At 42.4% G+C, this 27533-nt stretch overlaps 1 protein-coding gene across 3 annotated transcripts; it reads right to left on the bottom strand.

Moving 5' to 3' along the window:
- Positions 1-186: 186 nt before the first annotated feature.
- Positions 187-22248, bottom strand: LOC120034332 (E3 ubiquitin-protein ligase RNF12-B-like). 3 transcript variants are annotated; one of them, XM_038980850.1, is made up of 5 exons: positions 21713-22248; positions 11108-11357; positions 8537-8621; positions 6830-6904; positions 187-1215 (listed from the first exon to the last, which is right to left on the bottom strand). In XM_038980850.1, exons 1-4 carry the CDS (start codon positions 22058-22060, stop codon positions 6871-6873), a joined length of 717 nt encoding a protein of 238 aa, XP_038836778.1. In that variant the 5' UTR covers positions 22061-22248; the 3' UTR covers positions 187-1215; positions 6830-6870. The 3 variants fall into 3 exon arrangements, with proteins under 3 accessions (XP_038836778.1, XP_038836779.1, XP_038836780.1); XM_038980851.1 differs by lacking the exon at positions 6830-6904; XM_038980852.1 differs by lacking the exon at positions 6830-6904 and having other exon boundaries at positions 187-1210.
- Positions 22249-27533: the final 5285 nt, after the last annotated feature.

Genomic DNA, 27533 nt, shown 5'->3' with positions numbered 1-27533 from the left:
ATGTATTGCAAAATGTGCTACAAAGTAGGTGAGCAAAACTCAATGATGAGATGAATTTACTGCTTTTAATTAGATGTGCTGATATGGAAAAATGGTTGGATTACTGGGTGGATTCATGGGTGGAGTCATGGGTGGAAATGAGTAAGAGGCTTAAACAAGCATTGGTTTTAGACAAACTGGCTTTTAATAGTCAAGAGTTTAAAAGCCCAAAAACGTCATGTTTAAACAAAACATTTCAATCTCTCTACAAAAATCACTACGGGTTGTCATACACATATTCCACTTTAGCCATTCTAACAACCGAGCTCCAGTCCCATATGAAAAGAAGCCCATTCATTGTCAGTGTGCATTGGTTACATACTTATAAAGTGACAAAAGCCCCAATGATCGTCAGAGTCAGGACAGGAGTGAGATATATGGTTTCCTCAGCATTCAGAATGCCATCATTAGGTTATTCGGATGTTACTGATTGGCATTTGTTACATTACTCAGTGTCTGGGACTGGCTCACAATGGACAGTGGCCACACAGACCAAGACTTGGGTAGAGGGGGCCTTTGCATGCAAATTACTTGTCTTGGCTTTAAATCACAGTTTCACATTTTAAAACAATGAAAAACAACACAACCCTTCCCTACCCCTTCACCCATAATAGCTATTTAAACACTTCCTTACTGTATTGGTATTGCAATGGTCATCCATTTCTTCTAAACCAGTGGTTCCCAACCTTACTTTTTTCGGGAACTTTTTTTGCAAACCCCACACGTCATACTCTGTAATAAGCATTGATGTATTATCGTCAAACGTTCCTTTGCGACTATCAGAGTCTCAGAATCCAGAATGAATCATTCCTGCTCTAATCAAAGGATAGACGCCGCCAGTAAGACAGCAGATAGAAAGCGAAGGGGGCGGGGACTAAAGATTCACATAGGCACTTGTGTTTGGTGTAATGCAGCGTGCTATTCATAGGCAGAGTTGAGCAATAGCCTTTAATTCACATCGTTCAAAAAAGGATGAAGAAAAGAAGAGGGGAGAGGACAAAAAGCAACATATATTTTCCATATTAACAGCAAAGTTGCTGGACAATCAACAGAAGAGATCGCTCTTCTCAGCAGAGGTTTCAAAGGTTCTTCTTTAGTGATCACTTTTCACAAAACCAAGAATAGAAAGGTGTGGGTGTAGAGTCATTCCTTTTCTTCATCGCCTACTCAGCTGCACTGGTAAAAAGAGAGTACTAATATATCAGTACAATGTGGTACAGTTTTATCTATTGACAAATATAGGTATTTCATTGATATTACTAGCCAGTTATTGTTATTAGCTTAAGAGACAGAAATGTTAAGTAGTTATAGTATTGGAATTGAACTGATATCAAGCTTGTGATTTGGAAAAGAGTGAGATCACTCACCATTGTCAGGGTTGTTATTTCAGCATGCATCAGGGTTTAGTAGGTTTCAAGAAACCTAAAGCAGACAGTGCTCTAACCAAAGGTTGATCAAAACACACCCGGAAAATAGCATACCACCATAGAATACCCCCCACCACCTCCAACTGGTGTACGGTGAAGTTGCCCCTAGATGCTGATTTTGGGTCAGTTTTGCATGTTCCTTACTAATTAGGGTTGTGAGAGGGGAAGCTGATCCTAGATCTGCACCTGGGAGAAACTTCACCCCGGAGCACCACAGAGTTCCCAGGCAGGTTAGATGGCAATGTGTGAGATGCATGCCATTTCAAAGGTTAGTATGTCCTAATTAGTGCAATATAACAAAGAGTCCAGATTATCATATGCATTCTAATAGCTGCAGCAGGCATGTGAATGTGACAGCTGAACAATTATCTATTGAAACAAGCATTCCTCCCCTAGCAGCCTGGTCTCAGACTAGACGTAACATAGTAAATGTATATCTGGGACACTCCACTTGGTATGATATGTTATGTTTCGTACGTCCTTTGCAGACTGTACAATTTCGGCCGTTTTATGCCATGACTTTGCCGTCCCAGACAAAATTTCCACGTTGTGGACAAATTCTTAGGTAGTAAACGATTGTCGGACATCTTGGCTCGTTCAGTGTGACAGGGTCTAGGTCTGCCGATTAAGTGCCGATTAAGTACCGCTACATGCAATCGTAGGCTCCGACAAAGTTCTAGCGGTGTCCACATATTTTGTCCTCTATCACGTAGTGTGGCTGGTGTTATGAGCTGATCCCAGTGACTGACCAATAAGAAGACGGCCGCCATTGAGTACGCACACAACAATAAAATGATTGTGAATAGTCAGATTAATATAGTAGTTTGAATTAAATGTTTAGCCTACGTGCTGTGTAAGAAGAACGATTTCCCTGTAAATAATCTTGTTTATATGACACATCTGAAATTAGGCTACCTGGTGGGATTTCGATAAATGCACAAAATCGCCAATCAAATTAATTGTTAGGACATATAACGTTTGTATTTGAAAACTATTTCTAAGATGCCTACTTGAATTTATTCAGAACTCACGCATAAGCATTGAGATCAAATACACCGCTGCAGGCAAATTGCAGAATGTGACGACAGAACTGAAGCAAATCATACAATCTGGCCAGGTTGATATCAAGATTTTAATTTGGTAACGTCGCACAGTGTAACGTGATAATCGTTAAAGACTGAATCTGACAGACAGTCTGCAAATGCTGTAGCCATTTCCTGCAGTCAAATGAATAGTGGCCTCATGGGTGGAATGTTATTAATATTTTTCATAATTAATAACCTGAAAATCTGGTGTTTCTTTGTCAAACGGTTTTGATATACTTCAGTCTTCTGTGATGTATTTAAAGTGCAATATTGGGATGCAAACTCAAAACTTATACATTTCAACTCTATATCTGACATGGTACAGGTGTCTTCTTTTTTAAGCCCATAACAATGTGTGTGAGGTGTATATTTTGGGGCGGCAGGTAGCCTAGTGGTTAGAGCGCTGTGCCAGTAACTGATCGAATCCCCGAGCTGACAAGGTAAAAATCTGTCGTTCTGCCCCTGAACAAGGCCGTTAACCCACTGTTCCCCAGTAGGCCGTCATTGTAAATAAGAATTTGTTCTTAACTGACTTGCCTTGTTAAATAAAGGTTAAATACATTTTTTCAAACTTTGGTGTCAAAGTAGTTTTGTTTAAGGCTACCAATAAACAATCTGTGTGACCCTGATTTAGCCCACTGCAGTAAAAGGTTAGTTAAGGCAAAAACGAAAGTAGGGTTGTTGGCCGGAGTGGATGGGTCGGAGTATAACGCGAATGTCTAGCCACCCAAAGGTCGCGTTTTCAAATCTCAGCGACAACTCTTGCATTTTAGCTAATTAGCAACTTTGCAACTACTTACTACTTTTTAGCTACTTTGCAACTACTTAGCATGTTAGCTAACCCTTCTCCTAACCCTAACCCTTTAACCTAATTCCTAAACCTAACCTTAACCCTAACCTTTAGGCTAGCTAACGTTAGCCACCTAGCTAACGTTAGCCACAACAAATAGCAATTTCGCAACATAACATATGAATTAAAATTCGTAACATATCATACTAAATGGATTGTGGACATTTACAAATTAAATCCGGGACACTCTATTTACATAGACACACTCGGGACACTCTATTTACATTTACTATGTTACGTCTACCCCTGAGTCTATGTTGCCCCTAGATGTAACAATGTTGTAATTGAAGATAGGACAGGCATACAGTAATACACATTCTAGATAGACCTACAGACACTGGTAGGCTGAACATAAACAGTTTATGAGCAAAACATTTGTTGGTAACCTAGATACCTATATTCCAGTGAGTCAGCCTTATTGCACTAATAATGTTGATCTTTATTTGTAAAGTAGAGACAATAAACTTGGCTTGCAAATAGTGGCCTGATTTGCCTTTTCAGGCTACACTGATCAAATGCTGTCACCATCTAGCTATTAGCTAGCTGGCAGTGCATTAGGTATACACTATACAATCTTGAATAACTGTCTGACACTCTGACTTGGCAACATATCATGGCAAAACATATCATGGTAAAATAAGGCCTGTTCCTCAAACCTTTTCTCAACAGAGTGGAATAAAAATGCAATTATAATGAAAGCATTTCAGCTCACACAGACACAGTAAAAAAAATCCCCAATTTAAGTGTCTCACTACCTCAATATCGCCTGCAGAGGGCACAATGGTATAGCAGCAAAGGTCTAAGGTTCAGGGCTCAGCTATAATTCAACTTCAAAACTGCTCTCTGCACGGCCCCCTGAGTGTGTACAAGCGCAGCTGTTGGCACAAGATTAGTTCTAATTTTGCAGGTGGCTCCTAAAATCAGAGTGGTTCTGATAAAAGTCCCACCCAACCACTAAATTATGAAACTTTAATACTATCACGGCAGCCATTTTGTTTGTGCAGTAAGTGAGTAACTGATTCTCTCTCAGCCAATTGGTTAGCAGGTGTCACGCACCGCCAACCAATTCCAAATGGATACCCCTCTGGCACCAGCATTAAGAGGTAAAGAATGTGCCTTAGTGAATGATTCCTCACAGATGTCATCTCAATAGAAGGTGGTGGGGGGTCTCCCCTGCAGCACTGATGATGACCCACATTGGTGCCCCAGTGCAGTATTTCCCATGATCGCAGGGCCCTTTGTTTTCAATGGCCGTGAGACAGCAGCATATGATAACTATTAACTGTATACTTATAGAACCTGAAGCTCCAGGATATTAGACTGTCTGAAGACACAGGGGGACATAGATGGAGAGATGGGGGAGGGAAGTGACGTACAGTGCATTTGGAAAGTATTCAGACCCCTTAACTTTTTTCACATTTTGTTACGTTACAGCCTTATTCTAAAATTGATTAAATCGTAAATTAGGTATTTCTAATTTAAAATTTGCTAAAATGTCTAAAAACCTGTTTTCGATTTGTCATTATGGGGTACTGTGTGTAGACTGATGAGGAAAATAAATGATTTAATACATTTTAGAATGGCTGTAACGTAACAAAATGTGGAAAAGGGGAAGTGGTCTGAATACTTTCCGAATGCACTGTAGTTCTGGTGGTCGTTGGCGGGGATCAAACAGAAAGTGTAGAATAGAAAGGATAAAGCAAGCTCTGCCAGAATGTGCCCTATCAGACCCAGATGTGTGCTCTACCACATCAGTGGAAGCCTATCAGTGGCTAACAGGTCCCTTCAAAAACAAAAAAACAATAGCCTACAGCCCAATCGCCTGGTGGCAAGGTACACTGTTGGTGATGTCATACTAGTGTAATCAGTAAATGGGTGAATGCATCGATACACACTGCTTTCACCAGAGCCATATATACAGTGCCTTCGGAAAGTATTGAGACCCCTTGACTTTTTCCAAATTTTGTTACGTTACAGCCTTATTCTAAAATGTATTAAATTGTTTTTTCCCCTCCTCAATCTACACACAATACCCCATAACGACAAAGGAAAACCAGTTTTTTTTAATATTTGAAAATTTTGAAAAATGTTCAGGTCTCTCCAGAGATGTTCGATCATGTTCAAGTCCGGGCTCTGACTGGGCCACTCAAGGACATTCATAGATTTGTCCCGAAGCCACTCCTTCGTTGTCTTGGCTGTGTGCTTAGGGTCGTTGTCCTGTTGGAAGGTGAACCTTCGCCCCAGTCTGAGGTCCTGAGCGCTCTGGAGCAGATTTTCATCAAAGATTTCTCTGCTCTCTTCATCTTTGCCTCGATCCTGACTAGTCTCCTAGTCCCTGCTGCTGAAAAACATCCCCAAAGCATGATGCTGCCACCACCATGCTTCACTGTGGAGATGGAGCCAAGTTTCCTCCGGAAGTGACGCTTGGCATTCAGGCTAAAGAGTTCAATCTTGGTTTCATCAGACCAGAGAGTCTTTAGGTGCCTTTTGGCAAACTCCAAGCGGGCTGTCATGTGCCTTTTACTGAGAAGTGGCTTCCGTCTGGCCACTCTACCAAGGCCTGATTGGTGAAGTGCTGCAGAGATGGTTGTCCTTCTGGAAGTTTCTCCCATTTCCACAGAGGAACTCTAGAGCTCTGTCAGAGTGACCATCAGGTTCTTGGTCACCTCCCTGACCAAGGCCCTTCTCCCCCGATTGCTCAGTTTGGCTGGCCTGCCACCTCTAGGAAGAGTCTTGGTGGTTCCAAACTTCTTCCATTTAAGAGGCCTCTGTGTTCTTGGGGATCTTCAATGCTGCAGACATTTTTTGGTACCCTTTCCCAGATCTGTGTCTTGACACAATCCTGTCTCGGAGCTTTACGGACAATTCCTTCGACCTCATGGCTTGGTTTTTGCTCTGACATGCACTGTCAACTGTGGGACCTTATATAGACTGGTGTGTGCCTTTGCAAATCATGTCCAATCAATTGAATTTACCAGAGGTGGACTGCCATCAAGTTGTAGAAACATCTCAAGGATGATCAATGGAAACAGGATGCACCTGAGCTCAATTTCGAGTCTCATAGCAAAGGGTCTGAATACTTATGTTTTTTTTAATATATTGGCAACAAAATAAAAAAACAGTTTTCGCTTTGTCATTATGGGGTATTGTGTGTAGATTGTACTTTTATTTATTTTATCCATTTTAGAATATGGCTTAATGTAATAAAATGTGGAAAAAGTCAAGGGGTCTGAATACTTTCCAAAGGCACTGTACATATGTACTGTATATGGCTCTGCCCTTCACCAGTGATGGAGTGCCAGTCACACAGTGTGTCACACCCTAGGTAGTGGGTGAGGGGAGCAAGGAGAGGGAGGTGAGGTGGTATTTTTTAGACTTGGGAGAGGATAAGAGGCTCTGGGGGGGGTTAAAGTTTAATGATACCTTACCCATAATCCTTCCTAACTCACAGTGTGCTTGTCGATGTTGCTTATAGAGAGGTAAAGTCAGGTGTGAGCTCTATCCTGAAAAGATAAAGGCAGGGTGAAAGCTGTTATGTAGCAGCACAGAACTCTACACAATTACACAGCTTGGAAACAGACAACTTAACCACAGCTTTGTCCCCAATTTTGGCACGTATGGCAATGCAAATAGGTTTCACATGATTACATCTTTTCCACATAAAACCTAATGCCAAAAGGAAAACATTGCACTAAGCTTTATGAAATCAAGTTTAGGCCAAAGTTGTGGTTGAGTTTAATTCAGGCCCAACGGTTGGTGTGGTGAGCAAGTACATGCTGTGCTCTTGTGTGTAAACACATAAGTGAACGGCACAGGGTACAAGGCATAGGGATTTAGTAACATATAGCTGGGTTTGGGGCTGGAATGGGACTATAGTTAATCGTATAAAGATGTATTAATACATCGTTTGTCATTTAAAACCATGAGTCACTGCTCAGGCTTCAAACAAGAGTGGAAGCATACTACCCAAAAAAGACAAAGAAAAACATTCCTGAAACTCAGGGCCCACATGCCTTTCCTCCCTTCCTCCTTCTTCCGCAGCTCGCAACTCCATGGGAACATAACAAACCAACAAAGCCAAGCTTGGCAGATATTTTAAGACCTTGATTAAATTCCTGTGTTAGAAGGCGCAAGCCACCAATCACATGGCGTTTAAGACATCCACTCCCCTCGCTATAGAAACTGGGGAACCCCCCCCCCCCAAAAAAAACAGGTAAGTGCTGCTATTAATACATGTTATTGCCTTGTTGTCACACCTCTAAACAGAGTCCACATCCGCCCCCTGCACGCTCACTCACTAAGTCATCACAACCCCCAGCAAGCATTGGGTCCCAGGCTCACTGCACTGCTCCTCTAGCAGAGAACAGGACTGGCTAAACCAAAAGATAGGAGGCATCTTGAGGTGTTACATCACTTAACGCCTCCCTCCCTCTGCTTATGCAAGTTCAAGCCCTAGGATGTGAGAGAGAGAGGAAGAGAGAGAGGCTGTTCGCTCCCTATGCCGGCCTCCCACCACAAGCTCACCCCAGTCTGTAGGATGATGTTTAGCATCACAAACTAACAGTAACCTTTAGGCTTCAAAACAAGCAGTCTTTGTTGTTGTTTTTGTCTCCTTTCTTAAGTGCCCCTCAATTTTCTTCAGTGAAGTTCACTAATCTTATTTTACAATCTGGTGACCTATAAAAAGATACAGAACATCCCACCGCACACACTGGTTGAATCAACGTTGTTTCCACGTCATTTCAATGAAATTACATTGAACCAATGTGGAATAGACGTTGAATTGACGTCTGTGGCTAGTGGGATGTCTCAAGTCTACATTTCTTTTGAGGGAGTTAGTAGCTACAGGTACAAGGTCTGGAAAGTCCCTCACTGCTTTGGTGGGTTATTGGTTTAACTGTCCACTCTGTGACCAACCCCCTCCGATATGCAGGGTAAATGTTGTCATAGATGTGTCATAGATGTTGTCATAGCACCTAAATGCCAGGTCAACACACAAGGACAGGATAGGGGAGGGAAGAAGAGAGGGAGAAGGTGGTTGCATTGGCGTGCAGTAGGAGGATAGGTTAAACTAGAGTCATGCTACAGTGCCAGGAGAAGGGGGGCAGTAGGGAGAGAGGGGGGGGGGCACTCACCTCTGCTCCTCCTCCATCTCCTCCTTGGTCATCAGCTTCTCCAACTTGCTAATCTTCATTCCTGGGGTAAAGTGCACCTCCTCAGCTGATGCCACGTCAGAGAAAACAGGAGGGACCATGGTCAACACACACTTACACATCATTCATACATACAGTACACACACGTGCATGTTCACACGAACGCACACATGCACACACACAGATAGAAATCCTCCAAACATTTAAGTCCTCTGGGACCTCTGTGGCTGTTAGTTACAGTCCTGTTGTTGCTACAGTATATCAGGATTACAGGAAGGACACACAGTAGTAGAGTACAGTCAAAACGGAGCCAAGAGTGACCGTGTGGCTGTAATTAAATTCAGAGTCAGATGGCTGATTCACTTTTATGTGTGCCAACGTCACTGATTCAATTTACAGTACACAGAGTGACATTACAACCCTGTGCTATTGGTGGAACCAGACCCCAACAGTCCCGTGTCTTAGTGAGGCAGTTTGTCTCTCATTTAGAGGAATACACTTTACTGATACAGACAGCGGTACAAACCAAGCCATATCCTATAGACAGGTCTGATAGTGAAAGAGACACTGTTCAGTTTTTCAAGGAGTCCATTCTACCGAGAAGATACAAGCTCAATAATTAGATGTAATGTGGTGTTTCATGTAACATCTGAAAGGGTACATAGAGATCTTAAACATGATCATAGGATGACAAGAGTTAAGACCTCATAGTTGTAGCTCCATGGAACTGCATTACGGTGAACTAGTGTTCATTTTCTGTCCTTAGGTAACTGTCAACTTCAAATGACGCAATAAATACACTGAGTGTACAAAACATTAAGAATGCCTGCTCTTTCCATGACATAGACTGACCAGGTGAATCCAGATGCAAGCTATGATCCCTTATTTATGTCACTTGTTAAATCCACTTCAATCAGCGTAGGTGAAGGGGAGGAGACAGGTTAAAGAAGAATTTTTAAGCCTTGAGACAATTGAGACATGGATTGTGTATGTGTGTCTTTCAGAGGTCGAATGGGCAAGACTAAATATTTAAGTGCCTTTGAACAGGGTATGGTAGTAGATGCCAAGCACACCGGTTTGTCAAGAACTGCAACACTGCTGGGTTTTTCACGCTCAACAGTTTCCTGTGTGTATCAAGAATGGTCCACCACCCAAAGGACATCCAGCCAACTGGACACAACTGTGGTAAGCATTGGAGTCAACATGGGCCTGCACTCCCGTGGAACGCTTTCGGCACCTTGTAGAGTCAATGCCCTGACGAATTGAGGCTGTTCGGAGGACAAAGGGGGGGGGGGGGGGGGGGGGTGCAAATCAATATTAGGAAGGTGTTCCTAATGTTTGGTATAATCAATGTACATTCCTTGCTAATCAGTTTGTTCTAAAAACCAAACTCACCTACAGCGATCATCCATCCATGTCACTTAATGAAACTCATGTTTCACTGTCAATCAACAGTTAACTGTTGGTGAGGTGGAGACATGAGATCATATTTGGCTTTAAAGTCCACATTTTTCCCCTTCACCATCTCAACATGCAAAAAGACAGCTTTTGTTTTGTCCTGGAAACGAGTTATCTCCCCTGCACACATGTACCGTGATGATTGCCCGCTAGCAGCAGCAGTGGCCAGTATGCTATTCAGTGAGGATATACTGTAAGGCAGGGTTCACCAACTGGTGGCCCTCTGGCTGAATTTGTCACACAGGTGATTTTATTTGGCCACCCAAGTTTTTTGAGCAAAAAAATTAAAACATGTATATTTTATTTTTTATTGTTGGACTTACAAAACTGTAAAAACAACAGCAAATCAGTTCCAAGTTATTTTAATTTTGAAAATCTGTTCCAAAGTATTGCCACGCATAATAGAGAGATATACAGTTATGTGATCATATACTATGTTATTATGTTTTAGTCAAATATGATACAGTATTTGTTTGGGCTTTTTGCGGTCAATTTGCAGTCTACAAATAATTTGTAACAAAAGGAGGCGTCCAACCGAAACCTAGTCAGACATATACGTGACACTATAAAAGGCCATGTAGGCACAAAGCTCTTGTGTTTGTGTGGCTCTGTGTGGTTGTATTGTACAGTATTCCAGGGAGGCCTGACCTCTCATCTGGAAACACTTACTGTAATCTGGCACAATGAGACCTGCCTCAATGGAGACCTGGGGCCTCGAGGGATCATAAAAGACCTGACTGAAAGACAAAATGGTGGCTGGTTTGAATGCACGACTCAGTTCCACTGAAAGGAGGGCAAGTCTCAAGACTGTAAGGGGATGTGTCAGTGGAGGATATACCCCCACAGTGTATATACAAGCCAGTGTATCTGCTAGCCACCCCAGATCCAGTTTAAATGAGGATTTGCTGGGTATGCAGTGATGTGCATCCGGTTAATGCTGGCTAATGCATTAGGGCCCTTTGAGGTTGGTTTGATGCAGTTAGTCATTGCTAAAGTCAATCCATTCAGGGAGTCAAACTTGATCTGCTTTCGGACGACTGACTGTACCCACAGCTGACAATTAGCTGACACCAAAAAATGATTAAAACATACTACCGTTGCTCTCAAGGTCCTCTGGCTCTGGCACGAAGATGGGCTCAGGGGTGGGTTCCCTCGCTGGCTTGGGCTTGGGTTCCCTCGCTGGCTCAGGGGTGGGCTCTCTGACAGGGACCTCCTTCACCACAGATACAGGTTCAGGTTCGGCGATGAGCTCAAGGATGGGCTCCTCAACAATGACTGGGATGGGCTCTGGCTCAGGGATGGGCTCAGGCACGGGTTCTGGCTCAACCATGGGCTCTGGCACGGGCTGCAGGGACAAAGTGTATAACAGATATAATCAACTGTACACCTGAAATGCTGTTTAAAACAATGGAATTGTGATTAATATTGAGCAAAAAATCTGACCACGAACATGACTTTGTTTTCCAATGGCCTTCAATGGTCAGTGTAGCGGCTAATGTAGGTTAATAGGGAATTGTGTTGTATTCCCAACCTAGCAGTCCTAGGTTCTAAATATAGCAGAGCTTTAGGCTAGACTTGTTTCTATAGTACCTAAGACAATTACATTAGTGGAACCAACTGCTCATGGTAATAACAATAAGAACGGATGAGTGTTGTTTGTCATGCATAGCCTCCTGGGGAATATAAGACAGAGATGACTGAGCCCAGTGATTGTATATGAGAACTCATCAGCTGACTTTGGGAAACTGCCAAGAATAGAACCACTGAACAGAACTCGTGCAAAAATATAGAGGGAGTGTCTGTCAAATTGTCACTTAAGACAACAATAGGACACCCCCATAGTATCCAAATTGCCCCAGTCTATAAGGAGTGGGTCTATGGTGGGGAAATATAGCCATATATTTAAATGGTATCGCATCCCACATTCTATAAAAAGTAGAAAAGGCTTTTTTTCTGGTGCTGGAGGGACATAACCCAGAATATCATCCTTCACATGCTGAAATGTAAAACCTGCATATTTTGTGCAAACCTCTACAAACTGCTGACTCAACTGCTGAGCTCTGTGGACGTGATAACCTCTTGACACATTGTAATGGTTCTTCTATGAGTGACAGCTGTCATTTGCAGCTCTCTCTCAGGTTCTTATTTAGTGGCTGTGTCCTCTCTGTATGCCGCCTGCCAATGACACAGGCACAAATAAACCCCCCTTCAATCCATCTCCACCCCTCCCTCTCCAGAACTTTCCCTAGCCCTGACAGAACTGGATTCGCAGGAACTCACACACATAGACATGCACACACAACGCACCAAAAATATATTTTAATGCTTTTGGTGTCTGATACTTGGGAGAACTAATCTCACAGTGAGGACACAGAGAGACACTGAGGTCACATATGGGGACACAGTGGGCTCAGGGCTTGACGCGCTGCCAGAGGCCTCCTGTCATCTCTGATCAGAGTAACAATGGCTAAAGCCTAGAACTACGAGTATAAGTAGGGTGCTCATTTACAGTAAAGTCCAGCTCTAAAGTAGTTCTACATTTGGAGAATTTAAAAGACCAAAGTGACAAAGTGAAGGAAAGAAGCTGAAGGAGATCAAATATTAATCAAAATATTAAATGTTTTGTTGACATTTCTGCCTGTGGCTGTTCATATTTGTGTCTGTATAAATTGGCCACATGACTTTAAAGTATATATTCAATTTAGCAGAGGAAGCTCATGGCCACCTGTGTCACAACCCTACCCCTCCTCTTGGAGCAGACTTTATGACGATGGACATGTCGACTAACCCACCACAGTGTCTCATAGCCTAACCCTGAGCAGCCCTCTTTAGACTACTCACACCCAGCCACTGGAATGGAATCCATTTAGCAGACCTACCCACCAACAGCCTCTTCCCCTCTGCCACTGAATTCCTCAGCTATTAAACACCAAAATACTCCATGCATAGGACCCAACTCACACATTCACAAAAGCAATCTTATTCAGGATCAGAATAGGGCTGAATGTAGGTCTATAGAATCCCTTTAGAGCAATGGTATTCAAACCTTTTCACCTTTTCAGGACCATTTTTGCCAGAATTTCTCACGACCCCACCCTCCCCAAATCTAATGACACAATCTTAAAATCGTTAAATGTAGATTTTATATCAACAAATAAACTTCCATTCATTGCATTTTGATCTCTTATCAAAATGAAAATAAACCAATAAATACATTTCCTCAAAAACCCCATTGCAGTTCCCCTGACCTTGAATACCACTTATTTAGAATGAGATGATGCATTGCTCACATTTTGTAAATCTAAGATTCAACATCATCACCAATACTCCCTTTTTACATCTCCTAATTTGGTCAGAGAGCTCTCTCTAGTAGAAGTGTATGAGGTCATTATTCCATTCTGCATCAGTCATCATCTCTCAGGCTCCTCAAGTAACTTTCATTTTTCTAACGGTGTCTGTACCACCCAGACACCAAACGTAGGCCAAGAGCTTTAGGATGGGTTGTAGAGGATTTAGGGCCCTGTTAACAACTGCCTGTCCAATTAACCCCTCACTCAGCTCATACAGTGACATTGACTTCTGACCTCATGCTGTAAATGTGGCATCCACTGATATGCACTCAGCCATTTTGGGTCAGTACACTCTTAGAAAAAAGGGTTCCAAAAGGGTTTTTCGGCTGTCCCCATAGGAGAACCCTTTTTGGTTCCAGGTAGAACCTTTTTTTCTTAGCATTTATGGGCCATGACCTCACAGCATGAGCACATCAAATCAAGTTGTATTTGTCACATGCTTCGTAAACAACAGGTGTAGACTAACAGTGAAATGCTTACTTAGAAATAGTTACACAAGGAATAAATAGTGACAAGGAATAAATACACAGTTAATAACAATAATGAGTAACAATAACATGGCTATATACAGGGAGTACCAGTACCGAGTCGATGTGCAGAGGTATGAGGTAATTGAGGCAGCTATGTTCATATAGATAGAGGTAAAGTGACTAGGCAACAGAGTAGATAGACAGTAGCAGCAGTGTATGTGGTAAGTGTGAAAGTGTGTGTATGGGTGTGTGTGTGTGTGAGTGTGGCGTCAGTATGCACGTGTTATGTTTGGGTGGGCGTATGTAGTGTGTATGTGTGTGTGGGGTGTCAGTGTAAGTATATGTGTGTGTGTGTGTGTGTGTGTGTGTGTGTGTGTGTGTGTGTGTGTGTGTGTGTGTGTGTGTGTGTGTGTGTGTGTGTGTGTGTGTGTGTGTGTGTGTGTGTGTGTGTGTGTGTGTGTGTGCATAGAGCCAGTGCATTTGATTAGCTATTCAGCAGTCTTGTTTAGCAGTCTTATGGCTTAGAGGTATAAGCTCTTCATGGTCCCTTTTCTTCCAGACTTGGTGAACTGGTACCGCTTGCTGTGTGGTAGCAGACAGAACAGTCTATGGCTTGGGTGACTGGAGTCTTTGACAATTTTATGGGCCTTTCTCTGACACCACCTGCTATAGAGGTCCTGGATGGCGGGGAGCTTGGCCCCAGTGATGTACTGGGCCATACTCACCACCGTGCAGTTATCGTACCAAGCGGTGATGCAGCCAGTCAAGATGCTCTCAATGGTGCAGCTGTAGAACTTTGAGGATCTGAGGGCCCATGAAAAATCTTTTCAGCCTCCTGAGGCTCATGCTCTGAGTACTCGTTCTGGTATTCCGTCTGGCCCATCGGCCTTGTAAATGTTATCCTGTTTAATGGTCTTACATCGTCTATGGAGAGCTGATGCTCTCATGCATGGTTCAGTGTTGCTTTCCTCAAAGCGAGAATAGAGAATAGAAGGCATTTAAGCTTGTCTGGTAGGCTTGCGTCGCTGGGCAGCTCACAGCTGAGTTTCCCTTTGTAATCCGTAATAGTTGGCAAGCTCTGCCACATACATTGAGCGTCAGAGTCGGCGTAGTAGTATTCATTCTTAGTCCTGTATTGATGCTTTGCCTGTTTGATGGCTCATCGGAGGTCGTAGCTGGATTTCCTATGTGTACAGATGAGTGTTCCGCTCCTTGCAAGCTGCAGCTCTACCCTTAGCTCAGTGCGGATGTTGCCTGTAATCCATGGCTTCTGGTTGGGGTATGTACATACGGTCACTGTGGGGACGAAGTCGTCGATGCACTTATTATGAAGCCAGTGACTCATGTTGTAAACTCCTCAATGCCAATCCGCTTCATCGGACCACCTTCGTATTGAGTGCGTCACTAGTACTTGCTATTTTAGTTTTTGTTTCTAAGCAGGAAGCAGGACGATAGAGTCATGATCTGATTTGCCAAAGGGAGGGTGAGGGAGGGCCTTGTATGTGTTTCTGATCAAGAGTTTTGCCGCCTCTAGTTGCACAGGTGACATGCAATTAATATATTTTTTTATGGATTTTAGTTTCCATACATTAAAATCACCGGCCACGAGAAACGCCGACCTCTGGATGTGCATTTTCTTGTTTGTTTATGGCCCTATACAGCTCGTTGAGTGTGGTCTTACTGCCAGCATCGGTTTGTGGTGGTAAATAGACAGCTGCATAGCTGTGTACACCTGATACCTGACATCTGTAACATTGACAGTGGTCCGTGCATAGAAGGAGGCAGAAGAGAATGATACCTCTCTGCAAGTGGATACTGAATAATGTGGCTACCTTTATAGCAACAATAAACAGAAGGGTGATAAACTGCATTGGTCTCACTGGAGAACCTCTTAAGAGCTGTCGGGGTAGGGTCCTTGGCCCGCCAAGTGAAATTCTAGCTGCCCCAGGGAACTTATAGTGCTACCGCGCCCCTTGAGTGGGTGGTGAGCAAGGTTGGTGTTGATACCATACCTCTGATGTAGCGGGATGAACTTTTTGCATTTACTGTCCACATCAAAACTGCATCAGCTGAGAATTCAGCTGAAGCCCCTTGGGTGTATTGTACCCTCTCCTTTACATTGTCCATGCCAGTTCTCTTCTCTTCCTCCATTGAGATGACCAGGCTGTTTGTGTCATGTTGTTGCAGTCCATCAGACAATCCCCTGAAAAGAGGCTCAGGGCAATGGGCCAAGGCATCTGGGGTGGAATAGTGTCCTGTTGTCTCAGCAACCTCCCACCCTTGCTCTGTGTCTCTGCGTACACACAGACACATTGTTCCCCCAAAGCCACTGCCTTATCGGTGGCTGATATTACCAATGAATGAAACAACGACAGACATACCTCGACAATGTGTGGAGCTACACAGCGAGGAACATCCGGTGGGGTAGCATGAAGCCAATTAGTGTTCAGAACTCTCAAGTGCAGAGCTAGCCATAGGGTGTTGCTAATAGAGGTGATGTTAACAGGCACAAACACACACACAGCTTTGTGTCCTGGCAGTCAATGGTCACAGTGTGCTGTGGCGGCCTGCAGGAATGAGATCCTACTCCATTGTGCGATCGATGACATCACCACTGGACCGGAGACCGTGGGTGAGGTTTCATTTCAGCATGTTATTGGCTCTGAATTGAGTCCAAATGTTGATTCTCACGAATAATGATTGACTTGGAATATGTTGGATTATTACTAAAATTATACAATAGTTTTGCCCTTGTTCTGTTATCCGAAACATCTGACTTTTATTAAGTAGGAACATCCTCAATGATTGAGGCCACATGACGGCAATCAAAAGAGTGAATCACATGATACAGTTTATCTGTTGTTTTGGCAGAACAATACACAGAGCCAGAGCAGCAACACTTCTATTGGAAACAGCTCAACCCACCATGACTTCCTCCATACATACCAACACTGTATAGAAAGCATGTACTGTACTGTTTAGACATACAGTATACAGCACTGCAGTTGACGGTAGCTTTTAAGAGGAACTACCTGCCAAGAGGCCTGTGCAGGCCTGGCCAATGAACTTACAAAGAGCTGCTGTTTCTTAGCTTTTCACTGGGGGATTGGCTAACCTTTTAAGAATGGAAATGACTCCCTCATGCTTCCTCTCTCCCCCTCTCACTCCGGCACTGGGCAGACCTCCTCCATTCCTCTGTGTTGACTTGTCTAGCGCACAGCGCAGGGCCCAACACGGCCAGAAGAGACACCAGGGTTTCAGCTCTATGGTGAGTCAAGCTGGGGAGAGAGGGAGTCAGTGCCCACTACAGTGTCAGTGCCAACTGCCAACTTCTTGTCATGGGCCAATGCCCGTGTTACAGAGGGGAATTAGCGGTTGTAATGTGATGTGAAGCCATGGCATTGTCTTCTCATGGGGATGGGTGCCTGCCTGGATCTGGTTGTGAAGTCCAGCTGGAAAAGGGACAGGAACAGGGCCCAGAGCAGAATGTAGCTCCAGCGTGCATGCAGAGGTAGGTAGGCAGAGAAACGAGGGGAAATACCAAGAGAGGTCGGTCAGCGGAGAGCTTGACCAATGAGTAAGCAGCCCTGCAGATTCCATCACAGGCTACTGTTAGGAGTCTGACGAACACACAAGAGAGCAGAGAGCTGAGGACTGTTCTGAGAAACACTCCCTAGTCTCCTCTTGTAGTCTGTGTACTATACACATAACTCCCACTGTGTACTGTCTTAAGATAACTCAGATTTACTTATGAACTACCCTCGTGGGACAACTGACAAACATTGGATTTACCCAATGAGCACTCAAAGGGTACCATACATTGGCCCTTATATACTAAGAATGTTTTGCCTGTATAAAAGCACGTTAACAGCCTTCGACAGGCAGCAAACTACTTCTGGATAACAGTGTCCTCCAAGTTGCATCTGACAAAAGAACAGCTGTCTCCAGCTGTTGCCTGTGTATCTCTGCCTTCTCAGCGTGAGCAGTGAGTTAGCTAGCAGGCCCAGACACATTCCCATCTATAGTGTGTTTCAACACGATGGAAGAGGTTAGAATGGAAGGTGCAGAGAGGTGCAAACAATGTATTGAGTGTTTTACATATATAAATAAAGCAAAAAAAAGTCACACTTGTGAAAAGACACAATCAACATTTGTGTTGTTCCTCCCTGATACAGTAATTCATGGAAGATGTATCGCTAAAAGAGGCGAGCAAATACAACACTTGATTAAAATGAGGACATTCAAGCCTGAGGCATAGAAGGCTAGCTGAACTCTTTCTGACTGTACAACAAGAGAGGATGTTTATGGGGGCAGGGTGTAGAGTGTCACAGCCATTGGTACATGTAAAACAAGAATGCTGTTTTACTGCTCATCAATCTCAGCCAGAAGCATACTACAGTATCTCTGCTACCTTAAGGCCAACCCTGACACATATACACATCTATAGAGTGCATATATCACCAGATAGTTAAGTGGGGAGCATTGAGAAGGTGGAAATCTCAGAATACAATGCAGACATTGACAAGGCCTGGATACTGGGAGTTAATAAGTCATGGCCCCTGATTGGTCACTATAGGCTGACGTGTCTGTGTACATGTCTGTATGTTATACTGTGTGCTCCTCCACGACACCTGTGCGCACACACACACACACACACATACACACAATGTTCCAACGCTGCTACAGCTTGAGTATGGAATAATGGGCTTTAGTGGAGATTGTTTCCTTTCTGGTTTTGACGGGGCCACGATAACATGTGGCATATTCACAGACTACTATAGGTGTAGGGTACCGTTAAAAAGGTTTGCAGACCCGACCCATAACAAGCAAAAAAAGACTGCTGAATATTCAATACTCTCTTTCCTTGTTTGTTACCCTCTGTCTTGGCAATGTGTCATTGAACATTTGATGAAGAAAGTACTGTTCAATACTGTTGATGGAGTATAGTGAGGATATGGAAGAATGACTGTGGGCTGGCTTCTGATCTTAATGTTTCTCTTTACATTTGTCAGCGGCTGCTCTATAGTGGCTGCTCTATAGTGGCTGCTCTATAGTGGCTGCTCTATAGGGTCTATACTAGTATATATATACTATACTATACTATAGGATTTGAGAAGGGGTGTGTCCAGGACAGTAACACACATTTATGAGCACCTTACACTGACCCCCACACCCAAAACAACACAGGAGAGTGATAGTGAGAGAAGATTAAGGAACAGAAGGGAAGACTATGGACGTGACACAGAGCATGCCTCTGCTGCTAAGCACACACAGACATACAGGAGAAACACGAGCAGACAGAGGGAATGAAGGAGAGGAGAGGGGAGGAGAGAGGGATGGGGTAATGATAAGGGAACATTTTCAGCAAAGCGAGCAGCACAGGAAGGAGCCCCAAATTCCACAGCTCCAAGATGTAGCCTCGGTCGCAGAGCAAATGTTTAGTTATTTTAGAACTCTATACCTCCAGTTAAAATGTAAATATGCAGTTTGCACCGCTGCTGACAACGGTTATGCATACTATGCAGTTACAATACAGAATTGTATTGCATACCACCTATGGATCTATCAAGATGTTACTCCACTTCAATTGTATTACATTTGTGCAGAGTACAGTAGTGCAGGTTAGTTACCAACATGGTAAATGAGAGGCCAGATCAATGAGGTGAAACCGGTAAAACATACACACACATGTTACTGTAGATAATATTAGACTTCAAACTGTGCAGAGCGGAGCAGTGCATGGTGGTTTTCTAATGTGGTAAATGAGAGCCCAGCCCCAGATCATTGATGTAAAACAATGACACCATGTTATTCTAATCTAGCCCCTCAGAAAGCCAGCCACACGAGGTGCCATGCCATTGGTACTGTATGTAGACTCGCCAGTGAGCTCCCCCAGCAAAACTTGGCTGGGTCCCATATAGCAGGCAACGGAGAGAAGTTATGTCTCTCATAACAGAGAAGGCTGTATGGGCTGGGTTTCTGTATAAGCACTTTGTGACATCTGCTGATATAAAGGGCTTTATAAATAAATGGGATTGATTAATTGTTTCACCTTGAGGGAGGAGAGAGAGAGAACACTCTTAATGTGCACTTTAAATGCAACTGTAAAAAATAAACATAATAGTAAAGCTCAGACAGTAATGCAGCGTTCACATGCTAGCCCTAACTAGGAAACTCAGAAATGTCCGACTTGCTAACTGGTTGTAGTTATCCACGTGCCACGTTCAACCAGTTAGGAAGTCCGAAATGTCTGAGTTCCGACTAGCATGTGGAGCATGTGAGCGCGGCAAAATGCACGGCAGGTGGTAATGTACACACAAACCACCTCAACTTAGTTGGCATGGTGCCACTAACATAGTGATAAAGTCAGTCTAACAAAGTCAAGATCAATACTACAGAAGAAGCTGTAAAATAGAAACTAATGGTAAATAATGTATTGTGTCATTTTGGAGTCAAATTTATTGTAAATAAGAATATAATATGTTTCTGAACACTTCTACATTAATGTGGATCCTCCCATGATTCCGGATAATCATGAACTAATCATGAATAATAATGAGTGAGAAAGTTACAGAGGCATAAATATCATACCCCCCCAAAAAATGCTAACCTCCCCTGTTATTGGTAATGGTGAGAGGCTAGCATGTCTTGGGGCATTATTTGTGTGCCTCTGTTACTTTCTCATTCATCATTATTCATGATTCATTCAGTATTAATTCACCATTCATTTCTATTGGGCACAAAATAATCTGAAACACAACCAAAACAGACTGAAAATGCATCCAACAAGTTTGTAGAGTCACGAGCTTGATGTAGTTATTGTGTGCTAGGAATATGGAACCAAATACTCAACTTTTGACTACTTTAATGTCCAGATACTTTTGGTTCACTAAAATGGGGAGACTATGTACAAAACGTGCTGTAATTTCTAAACGGTTTACCCCATACGGATTAAAATACCCTCAAATGAAAGATGACAGTCTGCACTTTAACCTCATTGACATTGTATCTTCTTAAAATCCAAAGTGGTGGAGTACAGTGCCAAAACAACAAAACATGTGACACTGTCCAAATACTCCTGACCTCACGGTCGTTAAATATAGAAAATACTGTATGTTTGAGACCAAACATAGAGGGTGTCTCCAATGCACTCTCTGTGACGTGTGTGTCAGGTTAAAGCAGCAGTGGGCACATTCTGTCTTTAGTCAGGGGCTTGTAAAGGGCTCATATAGGTTTGTGATGGAAAAGGTCAGTTGCACTATAGTATACATGGGGGTCAAAATGCTGAGTGCCCTTGGGAGACATTCAGTTCTGCTTATTGTGCGCTTTAGAGCATTGGTTCTGGAACGCACATAACACAGTCATTAGCTAAATGGACATTATAAATCAAGTATTGTATTAACGGCCTTGGAGAAACAGATGGTTTTTCATTGTCATTTTCCCTTCTGTGACAATACAAGCTGGGCTCATTTTAAATCCATCTTGAAATGTAAGGATGTATTAACTGAATAAACACATTTCATGTTAGATTATCAAACGAGACAGCAGCTTTTGGTGGAATTCGTATTTGATGTGAAATAGCCTGCAAGAGAAACGCATTGATTTTACAAATGACGTGCTTAAGCAGCGCGTAAATGGCACAACTTTACACAAAATTTGATTTAAAACGATATTGATTTCGAATACTTTTATTTTAAAAGTAGAGCAATTGCAGTGTTTTCTGTCCAGGTACTATGCAACAAAGGCTGTGGTCAGTTCATTAAGTTCTGGAGAGTTGCCAAATAGTCACTTCATCACCTTCAAACCAATTAGTAAAATAATTACCTATGCCCAGATGTTCTATTCATAACAGGTCAATGAAGCTAAACAGAATATCTTACCTGAACCTCGGGGATAATTTCAGGCTCTTTAACTGTCTCTTCTTCTACAACATTGATCTCTTCAACTACTGGGGCAACTGTTACTGGCTCGGTTATAACTTCAGCTTCTACCACTTGTGCCTTCACTGTTGGTACTATCACCGGTGGTGGTATCTCCACTTTTGGTACTTCCACTACTCCTACTGCAGGTGTCAATGCTCTGGCAGGAGGAATGTCGTCTCTGTTGCCTACTTTAACCCGTTTCTTCTTCTCCTCTGGTTGTTTTTTGGGGATGAATTTGGCTGCCAAGACAACAGCAAGAATGGTAAAGAAGAGCGCAGGGAGAATGATAGACGCGTCAAGTTCCATGATGGTAGAATTATTTAAGGTTCACTTGACAATTGTTATGTTTTCTGCAGATGTAATAAATACTATTTTTATGTGTACATGCAAAAGTGTCCTTCTTGTTGCAGATGCCAGCTGGTGTGTAGGTCAGAGTGTAGTCCCGCGCGCACTGTAGATCATCTCACCGCGCTTCCACTAAACACGGTCGTATACACCTGCTGGTGTAAACGCAGGCTATAAAGCTGAGCGTAATTTCGGTCGAGTTCCCCTCCTCAGACGTTGCATTCATCAACCAATGGTTGCGTGCAACGTCATAGACTGTGCCGTCGGGCACCAGCTTGCTATAATGGTGGTTTCAAGAGAACTTGGAACCTGGAAAAACTATTTTTCTCAGACGGAGCTCGTTTTTTCCCAGTTGTCTTGGACTCACTGAAGTCAAAGAGTTCCGAGTCTCCAGTTGTCTTGAACTCACTGAAGTCGAAGAGTTCCGAGTCTCCAGTTGTCTTGAACTCACTGAAGTCGAAGAGTTCCGAGTCTCCAGTTGTCTTGAACTCACTGAAGTCGAAGAGTTCCGAGTCTCCAGTTGTTTTGAACAGCAATTTTCATATGATTGTATTAGCTGGGTCATTCCTACATTGCGGTGCCTTCCTTTTCTGTCCCTAGGAAATATCACTTCTTATTTATTTTAAAATGTGGATTCCACAAGGCTTTAAATAAAAGGTCAGGTGTCCTTTACCTTAAAAACACAAAAATATGGATATTGAAAGGGAATTTTATGCATTTTGAACATTTTGTTTCAGTGGAGGTAAGCTTTTTTTGCCATGGCCCCAGGTGTTGTTCAGCAAGTTCCACGAAAAATACAGTATAAGCCATAACATATTTAAAATCTTTCTTCATTATTTTATAGTCCTAGTTAAATTCTCTCTTATCAATAAAGTTTTTTTCATGATTATTGTATTTATTATTATTTTATTTTTTCTGTGTGTCCCTGATATTACCTTCCACCCTGTTAGTTTGTTGTAATTCTCCATTTAAGAAAACAACCCCTTCCTACAATGACACCACATTCAGGAAGTGTCATCATGTCTTTGGTGGGAAACAATGGTGCAAAGCTAAATAAATATAAACACTCAGTTTTATATATTTTTCCACATTTCATGTTAGTCTGTATGTCCCACTCATACATTTCCACCCTGTTGGGCTAAATTATAGAGAAATTTAGCAACATTTCTAAATGTTAAAAAATGTGTGGTCAAGTGGTCACCATTTTGCTAGCTCAATCTTTCTCACTCGCAGAGCTATGGCTAATTTAGGCTCCAAATTTCCACCCTGTTAGGATTATGCACATTACAGGTTGGATAATGCACCCAAAAAAATTAAGTGCCTGAGCTTGACCAATATGTTTTTTTGAAAAGTCAAACATTTCCCTTTTCTGATAGAATACTTGCATTTAATTTTTTCTTCCAAAAGTTATGATGTCCAAAAGGCACCACATTGTAGGAATGAACCAGCTGATAGGTGAGAAAAAAGAAGAAACCTGCACACCGCTCTTGCTAGTATCACTGCTCTTTATTAATTAAGCTTTACGTTTCGGCCTCAAGGCCTTCGTCAGAGCTTTTGTGAGGGTTTACAATTTGTACCCTTATGTAGACATTGCTCCACCCACATCGGTCCAATGTATAAAATGGGGTTGGAGTCGAGTGAAAATAAGCAAGTGTTACAAAATATAACAATGTGCATTTCATAACTATTCTAATAAAGTCTGTACATAAAACGTATTATACACGTCTATAAAACCACAATGAGGACAAGTAAGTTTTCATAAATCATTTGGTACAGTGCAAGAAAAAACGTCAGAGTAATCTGAAGTGATGGCATTAATTCATGTTCACATTTACAACATAACATGCGTGGTCATTTCATCATTAAGACCTTTCAGGAATAATTTCTGGAGGGTGAAAATTCAAAAACATTCTCTTTTGCTCAGAGTATTATTTATATCCACCTCCCCCAGTGATGCGTTGTGCAGACCGCACCACCCTCTGGAGAGCCCTGCGGTTATGGGCAGTGCAGTTGCTGAACCAGGCGGTGATACAGCCCGACAGGATGCTCTCAATTGTGCATCTGTAAAAGTTTGTGAGCGTTTTAGGTGACAAGCCAAATTTCTTCAGCCTCCTGAGGTTGAAGAGGCGCTGTTGCGCCTTCTTCACCACAGTGTCTGTATGGGTGGACCATTTCAGTTTGTCAGTGATATGTACGCCGAGGAACTTAAAACTTTCCACCTTGTCCACTGCTGTCCCGTCGATGTGGAAAGAGGGCTGCTCCCTCTGCTGTTTCCTGAAGTCCACGATCATCTCCTTTGTTTTGTTGATGTTGAGTCTGAGGTTATTTTCCTGACACCACACTCCGAGAGCCCTCACCTGCTCCCTGCAGGCTGTCTCATTCATGTCGTTTCTAATGATTGAACTTTTATGTTCACTGACTCTGTTTGAGAGAACGAGAGGTTATACCTACATAACACAACCCACATGGACATTTAATCATGTCGATAACATGAGTGGTGGAGTACGTAATAATGTTGTTAATTTGGAACCGTTTTCCTGTATGTGGGTGGCAGAAATAATTCACATGAGCGGTCATGAGTAGATGTGCTTGTTTTGAGATTTAAGCAAGAGCTACATGTAGCCACGTGTGCACATTTGTTCATACCCTTTGATAGTGAGTTATTGGCCCAGTTATAGATTATTTGAAATGGGGGAGTGATTACTTCCTACAACACAACATGTGTGCATTTCTAGTCATCTTTGAAAAGTGAGTCAAGTAAATAGCTTTTTTCTTGTCTTAAAGGGGCAGTGTTGTATTTTCAGACAGGGTTGAATAAACTAAGTAGCCAATAGGCAGAGGGTAGCATAATTTGACTGATTCTCTGTAATAACGGTATGGGAATAATGATGCATTTTATTTTGTAAAGTGGTTCCTTGCATCAAACAGCACAACAACATTCAGTCACCTCCTTGTCTGAAGGACATTAAACAGATTCATGTCAAACCCTGCATGTTTTTTTTCAAGTCTCATGGAATATAGGCCTACAATGAACACCACACATTGGCTGTTACTGTAGGCTGAATGATAGCTATTTCCATGTTAAAATGTTACGGGATGCATTTTCTCCATTGTTTCTGATGATAGGCCACTCTGGTAGGCATATCATTATGATCAAATAGCCACAGTAGCCTACTTGATTACTGTTAAAACTGTAACTTAAAGTGGGTACAGCCTCAGTGTTCACAGTAAACATGCACCGGAAGTTGCACAGAACTTTTACAATTTTCAAGTTTGCGCTCAGCAGACCTGAAATTTGCTCAGTGCCGAAAACAATTAGAGGGAACATTGGTTGTTGGCCAAACCATTCAGATGCTACAGACGTTTTTTGGTCTGATAAACTGCGCTGTAGCTCTGACACTTTCAACCGCAAATGTGGAAGGGTCACATAGGCGGATGCAGTGGACTGAGACGCAGCCCATGCAAAAAAAAACATCTCTAGCTTAACCTGACAGATTTTGATGGGGATTTTTGTATTATGTTACTTAGATTGACGCACTGGTGTGTCAATAGACTCTAGGGGGTTTTAAAGTCGCCATTGGCCTCTTGGCGAAATCCCTGAGCGGTTTCCTTCCTCTCCGGCAACTCAATAAGGAAGGAAGCTTGTACAGTATATTTGTATTGACTGGGTTTATTAATACACCATCCAAAGTGTAATTAATAACTTCACCATGCTCAAAGCGATTTTCAATGTCAGTTTTTTTTTTATAAAAAAAAATGCCCCAACCTACCAATAGGTGCCCTTCTTTGCAATGCATTGGAAAATCTCCCTGGTCTCGAATCTGTGTGGGTTACAGAAATTAGGTAGTCACTGTTATTGCATACAGAGTAAGTTCACATAACATATTATGTGCCTTGCTAAGCACATTTTTCCTCCTGAACTTATTAAGGATTGCCATAATAAAGGGGCTGAATACTTATTGACAAGACATTTCAGCTTTCAATTTTTTTATTAATTTGTAAAGATTTTGAAAACATAATTCCACTTTGACATTACAGGGTATTGTGTGTAGGCCAGTCACAAACACATGTAAATGTAATCCATTTTAAATTCAGGCTGTAACACAATTAAATGTGGAAAAAGTTAAGGGGTGTGAATACTTTCTGAAGGCACTGTATTACCCTTACGATGTTCGCAATGTCCATGAAAAACTGTTTGTGTGTGTACTCAGATCACTGAATATCCCATTCCAGCCAGGCAGATTCCAGCCAGCCATACTAGTGACGTACTGCTTCCTCAGTATTTATGATTCACTAGGGTTTGCTTTGGCAACTACCATCACAGGTACCAGTTTAGTAATCTTACAGATGCTAAAACTATTAAACTAACTGCAACACTACTGATATGGGGTTAACGGGGCTAAGGGTAGGCCAATGGTTTTGGATAGGTAGTTTAACAATTTATTGATTTAGTTGAAAATCTATAAACAATCTGTAAAGGGATTCTGATAAATTGGGATGAAACTATGGATATGTAGAATGAAACATACTAACACGTTGCTGCATGAAAAAATAATTTATTAACTTTGATCTGGTTAGCGTCAAGGTATGTCTGGGTGTACATCTAAATATCTTAAAATGGCTTCCTCATCATTCTCCTTTATCTGCCCTGATCTGGCCAGACAGGAAAGGTGAAAGCCCTGATCTGGCCAGACAGGATAGGTGAAAGCCCTGATCTGGCCAGACAGGATAGGTGAAAGCCCTGATCTGGACCGACAGGATAGGTGAAAGCCCTGATCTGGACCGACAGGATAGGTGAAAGCAATATGACGGAACCCTAATAGAGGGCTTCCTTTTTCCAGTCCTGTAGATTTGGATCAGTGCGGCTGAAGGGAAGAGGTCGACCAAAGGAAGCCACATTAGACAACTGAGATGTACCCACGTAGGCTCCTGGTTCACACCATTCCCCCATTGGCTCCAAGGCACTATGTGACCGACCCCAGGGACCGTAATAGTGCTAAATGCTTGACATGAGGTGAGCACCTAATGGGTTAAAAACAGCGCAAACACCAGACGCGTTGACCACAAGTAGCAACACAACCTCTCATCTGCAGGCCAATGACAGTATCAATTGGTGCTTATAGGCACTTTTGTCTAAAGACAGTGGAAAACACCTACTGCACAGACATACAGCAATTCACATATTACAAAGTACTTTCAATCATTTTAGATGACAAAGCCACATTTTTAAAACACAAAAAAACAGTATTCACTTGACTCCATGTTAACCCCACAGAACAAAGTTATACAAGCAGAAACTGCATTTAAACCATTAACTTGTATTTGCTGAATAACAGTAATGTTTTAGCTAGTTGCTTTTGTTTGAATTTACACTAACGAAATACAAAGCAGTTGAATCATTGTAGAGCAGCATATGCCACATAACCTAGAAGCC

The sequence above is a fragment of the Salvelinus namaycush genome, chromosome 41 (genome assembly GCF_016432855.1).
Source record: "Salvelinus namaycush isolate Seneca chromosome 41, SaNama_1.0, whole genome shotgun sequence".
NCBI lineage: Eukaryota > Metazoa > Chordata > Actinopteri > Salmoniformes > Salmonidae > Salvelinus > Salvelinus namaycush.
This window is presented reverse-complemented; position numbering and strand designations above follow the sequence as displayed.

Coding starts and splice junctions, on each gene's coding strand:
- LOC120034332 (XM_038980850.1), bottom strand. CDS start 22,060: ATGGAACTTGACGCGTCTATCATTCTCCCTGCGCTCTTCTTTACCATT. Junction 8,622..11,107: donor AGAGGACCTTGAGAGCAACG/GTAGTATGTTTT, acceptor ACGTGGCATCAG/CTGAGGAGGTGCACTTTACC. Junction 6,905..8,536: donor GAGATGGAGGAGGAGCAGAG/GTGAGTGCCCCC, acceptor TTATCTTTTCAG/GATAGAGCTCACACCTGACT.